The 18674-nt window shown below is 45.6% G+C and overlaps 1 protein-coding gene across 2 annotated transcripts; it reads left to right on the top strand.

Moving 5' to 3' along the window:
- The first annotated feature begins 1655 nt into the window (after positions 1–1655).
- On the top strand, positions 1656–11306 carry LOC123497854 (uncharacterized). Of its 2 annotated transcripts, XM_073510439.1 has the most exons (5): positions 1656–3565; positions 4804–4937; positions 7623–7737; positions 7814–8086; positions 8163–11306. In XM_073510439.1, the coding sequence occupies exons 2-5, from the start codon at positions 4905–4907 to the stop codon at positions 8459–8461; spliced, it is 720 nt and encodes a 239-aa protein (XP_073366540.1). In that variant the 5' UTR covers positions 1656–3565; positions 4804–4904; the 3' UTR covers positions 8462–11306. The 2 variants fall into 2 exon arrangements, with proteins under 2 accessions (XP_073366540.1, XP_073366539.1); XM_073510438.1 differs by lacking the exons at positions 1656–3565; positions 4804–4937 and adding an exon at positions 7197–7480.
- The last annotated feature ends 7368 nt before the right edge of the window (positions 11307–18674 follow it).

The raw sequence follows: 18674 nt of genomic DNA, 5'->3' as shown, positions 1-18674 counted from the left end.
TGATTCATTGCCCTTCCCGGTACACCGCCAGAGGCATTCATATAGAGTCATATTTTGTTCTAAGTATCGAGTTGTAATCATCGAGTTGTAACTAAATAGAAGTGTGATGATCATCATTAATAGAGCATTGTCCCCCCCCCCAAAAAAAATAGAAAGGCCAAAAAAAGAAAGGCCCAAAAAAAAGGGACAATGCTACTATCCTTTTTCCACACTTGTGCTTCAAAGTAGCACCATGATCTTTATGATAGAGAGTCTCTTGTTTTGTCACTTTCATATACTAGTGGGAATTTTTTATTATAGAACTCGGCTTGTATATTCCAACGATGGGCTTCCTCAAATGCCATAGGTCTTCGTGAGCAAGCAAGTTGGATGCACACCCACTTAGTTTCTTTTGAGCTTTCATACATTTATAGCTCTAGTGCATCCGTTGCATGGCAATCCCTACTCCTTGCATTGACATCAAATTGATGGGCATCTCCCTAGCCCGTTGATTAGCCGCGTCAATGTGAGACTTTCTCCTTTTTTGTCTTCTCCACGCAACCCCCATCATCATCTTCTATTCCACCCATAGTGCTATATCCATGGCTCACGCTCATGTATTGCGTGAAAGTTGAAAAAAGTTTGAGATTACTAAAGTATGAAACAATTGCTTGGCTTGTCATCGTGGTTGTGCAAGATGAGAGCATCTTGTGCGACGAAAATGAAGCATGACCAAACTATATGATTTTTTAGGGATGAGCTTTCTTTGGCTATGTTTGAGAAGACATAATTGCTTTGTTAGTATGCTTGAAGTATTATTATTTTTATGTCAATATTAAACTTTTATCTTGAATCTTTCGGATCTGAACATTCATGCCACAATAAAGAGAAATACATTGAAGAATATGCTAAGTAGCATTCCACATCAAAAATTCTGTTTTTATCATTTACCTACTCGAGGACGAGCAGGAATTAAGCTTGGGGATGCTTGATACGTCTCCAACGTATCTATAATTTTTGATTGCTCCATGCTATTATATATTCTGTTTTGGATGTTTAATGGGCTTATTTGTACACTTTTATATTATTTTTGGGACTAACCTATTAACCCAAGGCCTAGTGAAAATTGCTGTTTTTTGCCTATTTCAGTGTTTCGTAGAAAAAGAATATCAAGCGGAGTCCAAACGGAATGAAACCTTCGGGAGCGTGATTTTTGGAACAAATGTGATCTAGAGGACTTGGAGTGGACGTCAAGCAATCAACGAGGAGGCCACGAGGCAGGGGGAGCGCCTACCCCCTGGGCGCGCCCTCCATCCTCGTGGGCCCCTCGTGGCTCCACCGACCTACTTCTTCCTCCTATATATACCTACGTACCCCGAAACCATCGAGGAGCACCACGAAAACCAAATTCCACCGCCGCAACCTTCTGTACCCGTGAGATCCCATCTTGGGGCCTTTTTCGGCGCTCTGCCGGAGGGGGCATCGATCATGGAGGGCTTCTACATCAACACCATAGCCTCTCCGATGATGTGTGAGTTGTTTACCACAGACCTTCGGGTCAATAGTTATTAGCTAGATGGCTTCTTCTCTCTCTTTGGATCTCAATACAAAGTTCTCCTCGATCTTCTTGGAGATCTATTCGATGTAACTCTTTTTGCGGTGTGTTTGTCGAGATCCGATGAATTGTGGGTTTATGATCAAGATTATCTATGAACAATATTTGAATCTTCTTTGAATTCTTTTATGTATGATTGGTTATCTTTGCAAGTCTCTTCGAATTATCAGTTTGGTTTGGCCTACTAGATTGATCTTTCTTGCAATGGGAGAAGTGCTTAGCTTTGGGTTCAATCATGCGGTGCTCGATCCCAGTGACAGTAGAGGAAACGACACGTATTGTATTGTTGCCACCGAGGATAAAAAGATGGGGTTTATATCATATTGCTTGAGTTTATCCCTCTATATCATGTCATCTTACCTAATGCGTTACTCTGTTCTTATGAACTTAATACTCTAGATGCATGCTGGATAGCGGTCGATGTGTGAAGTAATAGTAGTAGATGTAGGCAGGAGTCGGTCTACTTGTTGTGGACGTGATGCCTATATACATGATCTGCCTAGATATTCTCATAATTATGCACTTTTCTATCAATTGCTCGATAGTAATTTGTTCACCCACCGTAATACTTATACTATCTTGAGAGAAGCCACTAGTGAAACCTATGGCCCCCGGGTCTATTTTCCATCATATTAATCTTTTGTCAACTAGCTATTTCTTTCACCGTTTATTTTGCAATCTTTACTTTTAATCTTTATCATAAAAACTAGCAGAGTGGCCCGCTCGATGCGCGGGCTAGGATTTTTGAAGTTAAATTTTAAGAATAACTGTGGAGACATATTTTAAGTATTATAACTTCTTAAATTTTTTTCATTGATGTTTTTTATTTTTTATTGATATATGAATATATTGGTGCTCGCTCATCCTTTGTTTGCTGATTCTTCATTCCATAATAATTGTGGTTTTATAATCGATTGTATTTTTTATTATACTTTTAAACTGTAGTTTTATTATCGACTGCATCATTCAAATTATTTTTGTATATTTTTGCATTATGTTATTTTTTATGTAAGGAGTAATTTGTTGACGGTTTGTAGGATTGGAAGATTTTTGTATTGTTTCTGTAATGTATTTTTTTGTTGTGGGAAATCGGCTTACATTTTGAGATGGATTATTTGTTTATATTTTTTCAACAAAGGATTATTTGTTTATATAGACGTGCAGCATAGTAGCAAGGGTAACCATTTGTATCTTTACTGTTTTTAAGAGACATGTTGCTCCATAGTGGAATTTTTAGACTTATATTTAAGAATGGAGGGTGTAGAATATTTTTTAGGGTGTACTGATATGAAATGGAGTGATTACGTTGGTATTGTTAGTTTGCTTCCGTACACGTACACTCAACAGTACCAATTGCGCAGAGTACGTACCTCTGAAAAACAAAGTTTCCACAGTACGTAAGTGGTCTAATGGGTCCCACCAGCATTACTCTTCACTTTACCCATTCTGTAGTCTTCTGGACTTCTCCGTCCGTTCTTCTTTCTTCACACAAGTGGGAATGTTCTTGCCGATCCCCTTTCTTCTTTCCTTTTTTTTTCTTCTTAGTGAAAATTTGCTACTGCTAGATAGCTCCCGTCTGCATTCGTCCTAACCTGAAGCCACCCTGCACCTGGTGCTTATACAGGGCGACCATCGAAGGCGGCTGGTTTTCCTCCTGGTACACCTCCCGTAGGTTGATAAATGGCGATGTAGGGGTATCATGGCCCGATGATCTGGTGCGCCAGGTAGGAGGCGAGATCGTCAATCTGCATGGTGTCGTCGATGTTGTAGTCTGTGCAATTGATTCGGTCATGGATTTCATCTTCCGCGGGTCTACAATTTTCTTGGATCCAGCTTTAGTATGAGGATGGTAGTGATATTTTCTTCCATAAGCGTGCAAGCCAGAAGCATATTCGTTATTTTCGCTGGAGTCTGCTCGAGACATCCTACTCATCCTCCAAAGCGGCAACATTCTTCGAAGTTGAACTGCAGGTCCATTTTTTTCCTTTTCCTTACTGTGTCATATTTTCCCTTTTCCTTAAGGAAATGACTGTTATTGGTAATTATTTCATATTTTTTGTTTTTTTTAAGAAGATGTGATTCTTAAGTGTTTAATTAGGTACATAGTAGATAATAATAAGTTAGTCGACATTTTGTAATGTAAGCAGAGTGGCCCGCTCGATGCGCGGGCTAGAACTTTAGCTAGTTTAATACTAAGAACATATTGTTTCATATATTTAAAGAAAATTTGTGGCTGAATGTGATGACATTTACAAATATAAGACCTACATAAATTATATTTGTATCATTTTTTCTGTCTTGCTGTGTGAAAAAATGTTAGACAAAAACTCTTCTAGTAGTAAAAAAATTCAAATACAAATAGATGATGTATATATCCTGCATATATCATAAAAGAGTATGTTGAGTGAGCTTTTACTATAAGTGTTATGTTAGTTTGGTATACGAAGCTAGAGTGCATTTGTATACTATATGTTTATCTATTAGAATAGTTTAGTAGCATATATATTGTCAATGCACTTTTCATATCCTTACTGATTATACACATTGCGAAATAAAATGGATGTTCATCAGTCATCTGATTTAGTCTGAAGTGTAAAACATATCTGTGTCATCCCTAACTCGCAGTAAGTAACTTCCCTTGAGTAATTCATCTTCTGGAAGTTTGCTACTTGATTCCTCTATTTTGTTCTCTAATAATGCGTGTATAATTTAGCAATTATTTGCAATACACTTATTAGTACACTACACTCCAAAATAACACAATTTTTTAATGTGAAATGAGCTTATATTTCAAGTTGTAGCAGAACATAAATAGATAAATGACACTGCACTCGGTATAACAAATGACAAAAGCGATAGATAAAAAATCAAGGACATATTCCCTTAGAAGAAAAGTCAAGGGCATATCATTGTATCTCCAAGTAACATGAAAAATATACCTTTAGCAATATTTTGTGCGACATAGTTCAGTACCTTCAAGGAAATCTCAGTTATTTCTACATCATCAACACTAATCGGCACTTCGTGAGTAAGCAGTAAATGAGCTAAAAGCATAGGGCAGATGTATAGTATGTCAATGTGCCCCTAGCTGCAGCCCTGATATCCTCATGAATTACGAAGCACAAAAAATAATTAAAGAATTATGCATGAACTTGTAATAAAAACACACTGAAACTATGTTTTTTCTATGGTCTTATGGCATATCCAAGTTACTACAATACACGGTGTCGGTGTCAAAACCGACGGATCTCGGGTAGGGGGTCCCGAACTATGCATCTAAGGCGGATGGTAACAGGAGGCAGGGGACACGATGTTTACCCAGGTTCGGGCCCTCTCGATGGAGGTAATACCCTACTTCCTGTTTGATTGATCTTAATGATATGAGTATTACAAGAGTTGATCTACCACGAGATCGTAGAGGCTAAACCCTAGAAGCTAGCCTATGGTATGATTGTTGTTCTACGGACTAAACCCTCCGGTTTATATAGACACCGGAGGGGTCTAGGGTTACACAGAGTCGGTTACAAGGGAGGAGATCTACATATCCGTATTGCCAAGCTTGCCTTCCACGCCAAGGAGAGTCCCATCCGGACACGGGACCCAAGGAGAGTCCCATCCGGACACGGGACGAAGTATTTAATCTTGTATCTTCGTAGTCTAACAGTCCAGCTAAAGTATATAGTCCGGCTGTCCGAGGACCCCCTAATCCAGGACTCCCTCAGTAGCCCCTGAACCAGGCTTCAATGACGATGAGTCCGGCGCGCAGATTGTCTTCGGCATTGCAAGGCGGGTTCCTCCTCCGAATACACCATAGAAGATTTTGAACACAAAGATAGTGTCCGGCTCTGCAAAACAAATTCCACATACCACCGTAGAGAGAATAATATTTCCACAAATCTAATCTGCTGACACATTCGGCAGCATGACATCACACCACGGCCCGGTCATTATTCGAGCCGTTTTTCTCAACCAGCTACCGCACATATTGCGAGGCGGTTTTCTTGGCACGTCTTGTCAAATGGATGGCCTCTACCGTCCGGGAGAAGGATATCAAAAAGCTTCAGGAGGCCGGGTATCTGGCCAAGAAAATCGGCCATCGTCTCTCGACGGTGGGACAGATCATCTCTACCCCGGAACCCCACGAGAGGGTTGTATTCCTCCCTCACTTTGTCCGCGGGCTAGGGTTTCCCCTTCACCCGTTCGTTCGTGGCATCATGTATTATTATGGGATCGATCTTCACGATCTGTCCCCTAACTCCTTCCTCAACATCTCGACATTTATTGTCGTGTGCGAGGCCTTTCTCCGCATCTCGCCACATTTCGGCTTATGGCTGAAGATTTTTAATGTGAAGCCCAAGGTAGTGGGCGGCGAGCACGCCGAGTGCGGTGGCGCCATGGTGAGCAAGATGCCCAACGTTACATGGCCAACAGGCACTTTTAACGATTCCGTCAAGGAGTGGCAACAACAGTGGTTTTACATCACCGAGCCGCGCGGCACGGAATGGGCTGCTACTCCCGAGTTTCTATCCGGTGCCCCCCTGCGGCTTACATCCTGGGTCAAGAAGGGCCTGAACTGGTCCTCGTCTGACGAATTGTCAGTGCTCCAGATGCGTGTCAAAGATATGGGAGACAAGAACATTGGACTCGTCAATGTGGTCCAGGTGATGTTAGTTCGCCAGATCCTGCCTTGTCAGCACCGGACTTGCAATCTATGGGAATTCGATCCGGCCAGGCACCAAACCTTGCGAGAACTTTTCGGCTCCTCGCACAAGGACATCTGGAAGGTGCTTTTTAAGTCCAGCAAATCATGGCCAGACTCCGCCGAGGACCGCGGGTACCAACTGTCCCGCTCTGCAAGTTCGGTAAGTCATGAAACTTTTTATCCGCGTAACCCAAAGGAAGCGCTTAACGTGTCTTATACAACTCTCCCAGGGCTGGACGAAGAAGGCGGAGTGGATCCATTGTCCGGCCCCGCTGCCTGAAGAACCGGCCGTCCCACTTCTGACGAAGATGCTGGTCCCGGCGCCTTACAGGGTGCCGAAGAAGATGGCCGAGAAGGAGGCCAAGAAGACCCGGGGCGGCCTTCGTCGCCGCGGCACTTCGGACACAATATCCGAAGGCTCTGATGCCCATTCCGCCTCCGAGGAGGAGGAAGATGAATCCCCTGCGGGGGGAAGAAAGAAGAGGACGGCCTCCGTACACTTGGAGGCCGAGCCGCCCAAAAGGGGAAAGGCTCCTCTTCCGGAGGAGTCCACTGCCGCCGCCGACAGCGGCCCGGCGTGGGATCCCAGGGCCCAGCCCCTAGTGAACTCGTAAGTATATAAAATCCGAGTACGTTTATGCGTACAGACTCATCATGACATAGTAGCCGTATTTTTTTTGTAGTCCAGCGAGGTCCCGTACCAAACAATCCTCATCAGAGGATTCGCTGAGCTCGGATGCTATGGAGAGCGGGACGCCCCCAAAGGCCCCTTCCTCCAAACAGGTGAATACCACCGAGGCTTCGTCCCAGAGGGACCCCGGCCAAGGAGGGGAGGAAAAGACCGTGAAAGCGGAGCCTGGAGGTCAAACTTCAAGGGTCAAACACATGGGGGAGCAAGTTCCCATGGGAGCTGACGGCGGGGCCATCTTGAATTCGGCTCCCAGCCGGATACAGCTCCGGAGACCAATACGGCTCCAGAATCAGGCAGGCAGCCTCTCTCAGCTGGAGGGGGTATACCGGCAACCTCTGCCCAACCAGAGGTGTCGGATGCCTTGTTGGTGGCGCTGAAGAGCGCCTCCATCATCGACGAACACTGTGCCCTTATGGGTGTGGTGATTGAGAAGATTCAGTCTGCTGAGAGTGGACTGAATGGAGCCTGTATCAGCCTTATAAAAGGTTTTGAGGTATGTTTTTCGAAGAGTGTCATGGTATGGATAGTAGCCCCTGATACACTGTTCGGTGAAAGAAGAAACCGGACAGAGGATCAAATTTATTTTTGCAGGACGACTTATTAAATGACATCTATTTCTCTTCTGTTATAAGCAGGCGTCTGTAGCGGCTGCTGCCTCCCATACCGCGGAAGTCTCCGGACTGAATCAAAGTCTGGAGCGGGCCGAAGAAGAACTTGGCCAGTTGAAAATGCAGTTGGGAGAGAAACAAGGTATGCACCAGTCTTGTTCGCATGTGGTGCGATCAACTTTCTAGTATGATAAAATATGTTCCCTGATTTTCTCTAGGGATGATGACCGAAGTCGAGGCTCTTAAGAAAGTTGTGGCCGAGGCCGAGGAAAAGGCAGCCACAGAGCAGGCCCTCCGTGAGAAGCACGAGGCCAGGGTTATTAAAGCTGAGCAGGAACTACAAGAGGCCGTGAAGAAATGCGAGACCTTGGAGCAGAGTTTAACGGAGAAAGAATCCGAACTCACCAAGGCGCATCAGGCCACGAGCGATGCCCGGGGGGAAACCCAAAGCGCCCTGCAGGGGATCCAAGAGGCGAGGAAGATTTCCGTGGGTAAGGCGTTTTCCTTGTAAAGCAAGTTTTTTGAGGAGAAGATTATGTTTCTAATATTGAATTCGGATTTCTCCAGGGGTGTTTGCGGAGCTGCCCCGCAGCATAGCGGATGCCGCCCAATTCTACCGGGCCGAAGAAAGGAACACTGCGGATAAGCTCTTCTGGTCGCAGTATTTGGCACCGAATTATCCGGTGCCTTTTGCCGATCAACTGAAGCAGCTGATCGAACTGCATAAGGCAGTGGAATTAGCCATGAAGGATTTGATTATCCGGCTATGGCCCGCCGAGCCAATTCCAAACAGTTACTTCAGGCTCGTGAAGCGGCTTGTAAGCGCTTGCCCCGACTTGATGTCATCAAGCGGTCGGTCTGCATAAAGGGTGCGTGAATGGCCTTCGCCCGCGCAAAGGTGCACTGGGGGAAGATGGATGCTGAGAAGCTGATGACCGAAGGGCCGCCAGAGGGGAAAGAGCACCGCAAGCCCGAATTATATTATGAAAATGTCCTTAAAGGATCCTACCTTGCAGCGGAGCTATGCACCAAGGACATTATATTTCCATGAATGCGAATCATGTTGTCCTTTGTAATGTTTGAACAAGGTCATTTATTTATTGCCTGTTATATAAAAGTTTACCCTCCTGTGCGGCCGTTTTATATATTAAACCTGAGAGTTGGCCAGTCGTCGGCTTCTGCCCCCACGTAAGAAGTACGGGGGTGTTCGGGATAAATCTGAGCACTCTTTATCCCAGTTTTGGGTCCTTTGAAGGAGGTGCTCAGCACAACGAACCAAGCAATCGCACTACAGGGCTTTATCACTCTCACTTAGCCATAGGAGCTTTAGTAAGGTAGACGCAGCCCCTGGTGTTCGGAAGACCGTACCGGGGGTTCTATAAGCACCTGATCGGAGGAAAAACCGACGCGTCGCACGCTGCATTGGTTATGGCATTATGCGGGAGAAATCCTTAAAGATTTTACAACCTCTCGAACAGCTGACCAGCTCTCGCCGTATCATGACAGTCAGTTTTCGGCTTTCTCTACTGAGGTGCTCGTCCGGAAGAACCGGGACACAATCGCAGTAGTTCTCCCAGTGCTACCTTAGCCGATATAGCGGAACGTAAGGTACCAAAACATGGGAGCCGGGCAAACCCAACTATTGACCCAAGACATGATTCGGAGCTAATGCATATAATGATATAAGTTCGGGGTACCGAACTTCCATGAAGGTGTTCGGGCTTTATTGCCGTACTGTGAGTAAAACGAAGCCCCTGGCACGTTTAAAGGCATATCATGATGTACGGATGCCACTCGACAAAAGAGTTTTAATAAGAAATGACAGCAGAAAAGCGTCATATAAATCCACATATTGTATTTGAATAGTACGTCGATGCGTATAAGACAGGTAATAATGGAAAAGAAATATGTCTGTGGCACCTGCTGAGTGGCTCTGACACCGGCGGCGTGGAGTCATTCGTGCATGGCGTCGTGTTGTTCGTCTTCCTCGCCACGCTCCTCTTCCGCCTGGTCTTCATGGTCATCATCGCCGCAGAGGAAGCCCACGGCGGCGGTGGCGGCGCGGCCGCTCATCTCCAGCGCGCGTGGCGGTCGTGACCGCAGCGGGGAGCTGGAAGGAGGCGGGCTCACCACGACTTAAGGCAGGTCGTGCTGGAGGTCGCTCTTCCCCTTGCCATCGCCTCCTTCCCTTAGATGCACAGAAGGTGCTTGTTGAAATGCCCAAGAGAGACACAGGAGGAGGAAGGTTGATGATGACATGTGGGCCCCACCTGTCATAACGGTCAACATGAAGGTCAAAACAAATGGAGTTGACTGGGCCGCCACGTCAGCCCTGATGGGTGGGTCCCGTTTGTCATAATCGCGTTTAAATCGTCTAAACGGGCCATTTTTCAAAAGTGGTAGTTTTTAGTCACAAAATTAGAAAATTTTGGTAGTTATCAGTCACTTTTTTGAATGTGGTATTTCAGTGGGACGGAAACCCCTAATGTGATAGTTTTTTGTCAAATACTCCTTAGTGTTGGGCCAGGAGTAGGGCTACAAACGAGTCGAGTTTGAGCGAGTTGGCCTAGGCTCAACTCAACTCATACTAAAATTTGAGCGAGCTCAAAATGTGCGAAGCTCAAGGTCAGAGCTGTAGAAAGTGGCTCATGCTCAGCTTGTAACGATCTCGAGTTGATCTCGAGCTAGTTTCGAGCTACATAAGATGATTTTTGAAATCATTTTAAGGCAAATTTTAGAGCTAGATAGGCCACAACAGAACATAAAAATTACTATAAATTCGACTTATTCTTTCTCAAGTGAAGGTTAGTATTTAATAACAAGAGATCATGGATAGAAGGCGACGAAGGTGCTCTAGCTCTCAAGCTTTGGCCAAAATAACAAGATATTGAACGCACGGTTGGCCACGTGATGAGAATAAATTTTCTCCATTCTTAATTTCCATGTTTGCTAGTAGGTAAAGTGAAGAAAAAAATCGTATAGAACATATATGGAAATGAATGATCCTAATTCTTGGAGATTGGTATGAAGGTTATTTAATATACTTATATGATATCGAGCTATCGAGCTAAAATCGAGCGAGCCAATGCTGGATCAAGATTGGCTTGTTTCTCGATCGAGCTACATAAAGTGTTCATACTCAGATCATTTCTTTTTGAGTCGATCTCGAGTCAAGCTAAAATACGAGTTGATCTCGAGCGGCTCACGAGCCTCGAGCTTTTCTTGCAGCCCTAGCCAGGAGGGGATTGGGTATGGGGATAGACGATGCAGATGCAGACCCGAAACTCCTAAGGTTGCGGCTCCTCTGTGTGCTTTACTCCCCACATATGTTCAGTTATCACTGTTATTTCAGTCATCTACTCAGTTATGATTCTATTTTATTTGCATCTAAAGAAGCATAAATATGTAGCACACGAATTGGGGAAGTCTCAGTTAGCCCGCAACATCAAAGACAACATCCTGGTGACTGATCCTTGCTGTATTTCGTAGTTCTTACACATGAATCCTGTTAGATTATTTCTGAACACAGCTTTCACTATTACAAAAAGGGCTATAGCTAATATGAACATTAATGGTGCACCATGTATGTAGTGCGCCACTGCTATATATCAGTGGCGCACCAGATACAGGTATGCCATTATTGACATATTACTAATGGCACACCTGGTGTGTGGTGCGCCATTACTAGTTTTGAAAATAAAAATAAAAAAATTGTTAGCAGTGGCGCACCAGAGGATAGTGCGCCATTACTAGTTGACATAGTAATGGCGCACCTGTACAAAGTGCGTCATTACTATGTGTATGACTGGGTCAAACCTTGGTCAAACTTAGTAATGGCGCACTTTGCATAGGTGCGCTATTACTATGTCAAACTTAGTAATGGCGCACCTACACAAAGTGTGCCATTACTAACTTTGACCAAGGTTTGGCCAAGTCATACACATAGTAATGGCGCACTTTGTGAAGGTGCGCCATTATTAACTTTCTTTGCAACCCCCCCCCCCCACCGCGTGGACCGCCTTTTCAGTTTAGAAAAAATAAAAGGAAATGATGGAAATGCTAAAAAATAAAAAATAATAAGTTTCCCATGTGATATGTGGTCTAGTAGTTGGGAAAATTTACAAATATGAATTTCGACTTTATTTGCAAAATTTCTCTGGAATTTAGTAAAATAGGCATAACTTCTGCATACGAACTCGGATTAAAAAGTTTTTTATATGAAAAATCATCTACTCGAAAAGTTACGTCCGAATTCAACCGGGGGAACCCCGTTGAAGATTTTCAGAATCCCCAAAAACCTAACAGAACGAAAGATACGGGGCTTTTAAGATCTAGAGGGGGGAAAATGAAAAAAAAATCAAACTTAGTAATGGCGCACCATTTGCTAGGTGCGCCACTAGTAATAGAAAAAAATTGGTTTCGAATTTTTTTTTCAGAAAAAATGTTCAAAATATGATACGTAATATGACCGGGAAGTTTGAAATTTCAAAATATCATCACACTCATGAACATGAACAAAGTCATAGACATCAACAAGGTTTAATAGGATTGATATGATAAATATATCAACTAAGTGCCTGTTAAGTGAGCTGGTGCTGGGGTTGGATAGAATTGCAAAGTTAAGCGTGCTCCGGCTGGAGTAGTGTGAGGATGGGTGACCTTCCGGAATGTTTGACCACGGAGTGCAATTTGACTTGAGATTAAGCATAGTGATCCGAGATTAAGAAAAAAAATTTGAAAAAATATTTTCTGAAAAAAATTTGAAAAAAAATTGTTAGTAATGGCGCACGAGATATGTGGTGCATCATTACTAAGTCAGATAGTAATGGTGCACCGTTGGACATAGTAATGGCGCACTATGTGGTGCGCCACTATTATCTGGTATACTAATGGCGCACCCGCACCAGGGGTGCGCCATTAGTACTTGTTACTAGTGGCACTAGTAGAAAAGAGGGCTTTGGTTCAGGCCGGGTCAGCCCATTAGTCCCGGTTCAGTCCAGAACCGGGACCCATGGGGGCACTGGTCCCGGTTCGTGAGGCCAGGGGCCTGCCGGGCCTCGTGGGGGCATTGGTCCCGGTTCGTCTGGCCCCTTTGGTCCCGGTTGGTGGGACGAACCGGCACCAATGGGCCTCGCTCCTGGCCCACCACCATTTGTCCCGGTTGGTGGCTTGAACCGGGACCACAGGCTGCCCTTTAGTCCCGGTTCATACCACGAACCGGGACCAATGAGGTGCCTATATATACCCCTCGCCTGCGAGAAGAGCACTTCAGTGCTCTGTTTTTCTCTGGCCGGCGAGGGGAGGGCTTTGTGGTGCTCTACCTCACCTCCTATGCACATGAGGTGTTCGATGAAATGCCCGAGCCACACTAGTTAAGCTTTCTCGTCTCGAAGCTCGACCTCAAAACTCCATTTTCCTCTAGATTTGTCTAGGTTTAGCGGCCCGTCACGTCCCATTCCCGTCTTCACCGCCGTCGATCGCCCGCGCCAATCTCGTCGCCGGCACCACCGTGGTGAGCCTCTTGTTCTTATCTTCTTTCTGAAAGAAAAAAATTCTTACTTTAGATAGATACTTGTCTAATTTTCTTACTATTTTATTGCTTGTTATTATATAGTGCGATGGTTTTCGTATCCGCCCCCGTCGGCCCTCGTCCTGTCTATGATTCGGATGTGGTATATATTATCTTTATAACTATTGGTTCATTTATTGTTTATGAAAATTATGCCGACCAACGTGACATAGATTTTATTTATCTAGGAGGTATGTGAACCGGAAATTCCAACCGACCCTATTGTCGAGAGGTTAAATTTAGTTTAAGAAGAAAACAATTTCTTGAAGGAAAAAATAAAACAATTGAGGAGGAGAAGATGATATTGGAGTTGCATGTTGCGGATGTCGTCGATGATCACAAGATCAAGATGGATGCAATGTGCTTGAAGATTAGAAAGATTAGAAAATATGCCATTTATACCGAGGCTTGGTATCATTATGCCGTTGGATCAATTGTTACCTTGGTTGCGATTATGATCGCATTTGTTTTCGCATTGAAATATTTTACATAGTTTCAATGTATGGTTTAATTAATTAGATGCTCTGGAGAGCTATATGTTGTTAGATGAGAACTATGTATGTACTTTGGTTTTAATGTGATGATGAACTTCTATTAATTTGGTCACTTAATTATCTATTCATGATGTTTTGTAATGGTTTTTGACACACTTAATTATATATAAGGCACGCAGATGAACCGACAATGGATGTACGGTGACAGACATACCTCCGAGTACATTAAGGGCGTGCATGATTTTCTTGAAGTGGCTGAGGCAAACAAGCAGAATGGTTTTATGTGTTGTCCATGCCCTAAATGTGGGAATACGAAGTCTTACTCTGACCAGAAAATCCTTCACACCCACCTGCTTTACAAGGGTTTCATGCCACACTATAATGTTTGGACGAGGCACGGAGAAATAGGGGTTATGATGGAAGACGGCGAAGAAGAAGAGGACGATGACAACTATGTGCCCCCTAAATACGGTGATGCTGCAACGGGGGAAGCTGCTGAAGATCAAGATGAACCAGACGATGTGCCCAATGATGCTGCAACGGGGGAAGCTGCTGAAGATCAAGAGGAACCAGTGCCCGATGATGATGATCTCTGCCGGGTCATTGTCGATGCAAGGACGCAATGCGAAAGTCAAAAGGAGAACCTGAAGTTCGATCGCATGTTAGAGGATCACAAAAAGGGTTGTACCCCAATTGCGAAGGTGGCAACACAAAGCTCGGTACCGTACTGGAATTGCTGCAGTGGAAGGCAGAGAATGCTGTGCCTGACAAAGGATTTGAGAAGCTATTGAAAATATTGAAGAAGAAGCTTCCAAAGGATAACGAATTGCCCGGCAGTACATACGCAGCAAAGAAGGTCGTATGCCCTCTAGGATTGGAGGTGCAGAAGATACATGCATGCCCTAATGACTGCATCCTCTACCGCGATGCGTACAAGGATCTGAACGCATGCCCAGTATGCGGTGCATTGCGGTATAAGATCAGACGAGATGACCCTGGTGATGTTGACGGCGAGCCCTCCAGGAAGAGAGTTCCTGCGAAGGTGATGTGGTATGATCCTATAATATCACGGTTGAAATGTCTGTTCAGAAATGAAGAGCATGCCAAGTTGATGCGATGGCACAGTGAGGACCGTAAGAAAGACAGGAAGTTGAGAGCACCCGCTGACGGGTCGCAGTGGAGAAAAATCGAGAGAAAGTACTGGGCTGAGTTTGCAGGTGACCCAAGGAACGTATGGTTTGGTTTAAGCGCGGATGGCATTAATCCTTTCGGGGAGCAGAGCAGCAATCACAGCACCTGGCCCGTGACTCTATGTATGTATAACCTTCCTCCTTGGATGTGCATGAAGCGGAAGTTCATTATGATGCCAGTTCTCATCCAAGGCCCTAAGCAACCCGGCAACGACATTGATGTGTACCTAAGGCCATTAGTTGAAGAACTTTTACAGCTGTGGAATGGAAACGGTGTACGTACGTGGGATGAGCACAAACAGGAGGAATTTAACCTGCACGCGTTGCTGTTTGTAACCATCAACGATTGGCCCGCTCTCAGTAACCTTTCAGGACAGACAAACAAGGGGTACCACGCATGCACGCACTGTATAGATGACACTGAAAGTATATACCTGGACAAATGCAGGAAGAATGTGTACCTGGGCCATCGTTGATTTCTTCCGACCAACCATCAATGTCGAAAGAAAGGCAAGCATTTCAAAGGCGAGGCAGATCACCGGAAGAAGCCCGCCATGCGTACCGTTGATCACGTGCTTGCTATGGTCAATGATTTACACGTAATCTTTAGAATTGGTACCGGTTTGTGCCACCAACTGGTACCAATGGGTTTGCTATATAAGCCAGCACTTGTGAAAATTTCAGCAATTCTTCGATCCCTCCGGCGACGCCGCCAGGCTGCCCGAGCTCGCCGTGCCTCTGCCGCGCCCCCGACCACGCCGCTGTCGCCCCTGCCCCCCGACCTCGCCGCGCGCCCTCGCCGTGCCTCTGCCGCGCCCCCGACCTGCCCCGCCGTCACCGTCGCCCGCGCCCGTCGTCGCCGTCGCCCGCGCCCTCGCCCGACGTCGTCGCCGCGTGCCGTCCCTGCCCCGACGCGCGCCATCCCTGCCCCGCCGCGCGCCGCTCCTGCCCCGACGCCGTCTCCGCGCCACTCACCGCGCCCCTGCTTGCCCCGACGCCGCCCGCCGCGCGCTCCTCCCTCTGCGAGCACTCTGCCGGCCCCGCCGCCGTGCTATTTTTTTTACATGTTTTTAGATTTTCATATATGTATGTATTTTTTAGATATATGTATTTTTTTTATGTATGTTCATATATGTATGTATGTATTTTTTACATGTTTTTTTGTATGTATGTATGTATTTTTTTCAATTGTAAAGATGTTTTAAAAATACATATATGCAAAAGTTAGATTTTTAGAAAAGTTTTATCTATATATGTTCTCTGATTTAGTACATTTTAGGTTAGTTTCATTTTTAGAAAAGTTTTATATATTTAGGAAGAAGGAATAGAAGGAAGAAGAAGGAAGAAGAAAAAGTTTTATATATGCAAAAGTTACATTTTTAGAAAAGTTTTATATATCTAGCTAGGAAAGGAAGAAGAAGAAAAAGAATGAGAGGAAAAAGGAAAATAAGAAGAAGAAGAAAGGAGAAGAAGAGGAGAGGAAGAAGATGAGAAATAAATAAAAAGAAGAAAAAAGAAGAAAAGAAAATAGAATAAATAGAGGAGAAGAAGAGAAAATAGAATAAATGTTCTATTTTCTCTTCTTCTCCTCTATTCCTTTCTTCTTCTCCTCTTTTTTTTTCTTCTTTTTCTTCTTCAATCTTCTCCTCTTTTTATTTCTTCTTCGTCTTCTTATTTTTTATCGGATATGTCGTTGTCGATATACCCCGTGTCCCGATAACTTCAACACGAGGGGGGTTCGACCTACCCCCTCCCCGATAACATTATTTTCCCATGTATGTATGTCGTTGTTGTCGATATAACCCCCTCCCGGATAACTTCGAACGTGATAACTTATACCACGGGAGCACCCCCGGCCCTCTCGCTCGACCATAACTCTCGAGGACACCCAAACCCTAGAAAAAAACGATGTCGGTCTCCTACCCCCTCCCGCCGCGCCCCTACCCTTGAAGCGTTGCCGAGGCCACCCAAACCCGGAATAAGCTAGGTCTACGTTTGCACTAATATATCCACCTGCTGTCATGTTTGTGTAATAATTGCCATGTTGTAATATTTGCAGAAACAATGGAGCACGGACGAGACGAGGAAGCAGAAGAGGTGTTGGGGGACATAATCTTAGCCAGAGGTGATGTCTTGTCGCATCTTAACGACAATGATGGTCTGGAAGAACAGGGTGAAGAAGCAGGTTACGGTGATCGAAGAGTGGAGGAGGAAAGACATGATTATGATGGCTCCGGTGACCCAATGCTGGTGCAAGAAGGAGCCCGTGGTGACGGCTCCGGTGACCGAACAGAGTCCGGCCAGGTAAATATATTAGTTAAGCCTGTGCTGACTAGCTAATTGATGCATTCATTGTTTTGGTATGTACACATATTAATTAACACTCGTCTTTCTTCTTTTTCTAGCCCTCCGGATCGAGCACAACTTCGGTAAAGAGACGAGGCCCGAAGAGAAAGTTGCGCTCGGATGAAAGGTTTGAGATCTGAGCAATCGCGCGCGACGGCCAACCAATTGAACCCATCCGGACAAAGGAAGCATTTGCTGCTCAGTGCGGGGTTCTTGTTAGGGACAAGATCCCGATCAGCATCCACCAATGGTATAAGCCTAAGAAGGAAGACCCTGAGGTGTCTTATGTCAATGATATGCAGGAAGATGATCTTTGGATATGCTAGGGTGACGGTGGACGAAATAACAGAGGGATTTGAGGACCTCCAGCTTGATCACCCTACCGGTGAAGGGGAGACTCGGCTGGGTTCTGCTCTAAAGACTCCATGCCTATGGCGGAAGGAGCTCATCAACCTTCCGAACTGGACGCCTCCGCCTCCTCCTCCTCCTCCGGCGAGTAAGGGCACTCCGCCTCCTCCTCCGGCGAGTGATCAGGGCACTCAGCCTCCTTCTCCGGCGCGTGGCGGCACTCCGCCTCCTCCTCCGCCTCCTCCTCCGGCGAGTGATCAGGGCACTCAGCCTCCTTCTCCGGCGCGTGGCGGCACTCCGCCTCCTTCTCCGCCTGAGCCGGCGCGCCCGAGCAGCCAGCCTCCTCCTTCTCCGCCTCGTCAGCAAGGGCGGAAGAGAACCGCCGCTGCTCCGGCTGCTCCGGCGCGTCGTAGTCCTTCTACTCCGCCTCGTAAGCAAGGAAAGAAGACAGCCGCAGCCGCTCCGTCTGCTCTGCCGGCGTCTAGCAGTACAGCCAGAGGCGGGAGGCAATACAGATTCGGTCCTTCTCTGAAGACTCCAGAGAAGTTACCATACGAGAGGACCGAGGAGGAAACCACGAAGATCGTGCGAGCCGAAGTGACGAACTTCTTTGAAGGGGTGAAAGCAAAGAAACATCCACCTCCGGAGGAGAAGGTAGATCCGGTGAAAGCGAAGTGCACTCTGGCTGCCCTGACAAAACCACCAAAGTCTCCGCCGAAAGGCAACTATGAGCGCATTATTGCAAAGACATTTGTCGAAGCGGAGCGGTCGGGAAGTACTGTCAGTGATCAAAGGTTAAAAGAACGACGAACTGGGAAAAAAATTGCCCAGCTCGGTGAACAAGCGAACCAATCATGCCCCCCGCTCAAGGTGTCTAGCGACATCGTCGCTAATGATCCGAGGATGGTGCCCGGTTATAGCAATCTTGGAGATTACCTGCCCGACGATGTACATTATGATTTCTTGGAGGTGGACGAACACAAATACCATTACAGGAAGCCTCTCGTCAAATATGAAAGATCTCTAACAATGATGATGCGAATATTACATGATTTGTACATGAAAACCCGCAGAGAGTCTGGCGGGAGGAATACTTTGACGCTGAGAGTTAAGGAGGAGCATGACCTCGTTG

Source organism: Aegilops tauschii, chromosome 3 (genome assembly GCF_002575655.3).
Source record: "Aegilops tauschii subsp. strangulata cultivar AL8/78 chromosome 3, Aet v6.0, whole genome shotgun sequence".
Classification (NCBI taxonomy): Eukaryota; Viridiplantae; Streptophyta; class Magnoliopsida; order Poales; family Poaceae; genus Aegilops; species Aegilops tauschii.
This window is presented reverse-complemented; position numbering and strand designations above follow the sequence as displayed.

Bases quoted from the DNA above. Each gene is read 5' to 3' on its own strand.
- LOC123497854 (XM_073510438.1), top strand. From the start codon at position 7,400: ATGGGTGTGGTGATTGAGAAGATTCAGTCTGCTGAGAGTGGACTGAAT. The intron at 7,738-7,813 runs GTATGCACCAGT...GATTTTCTCTAG, and splicing joins GCAGTTGGGAGAGAAACAAG to GGATGATGACCGAAGTCGAG. The intron at 8,087-8,162 runs GTAAGGCGTTTT...GGATTTCTCCAG, and splicing joins GGCGAGGAAGATTTCCGTGG to GGGTGTTTGCGGAGCTGCCC.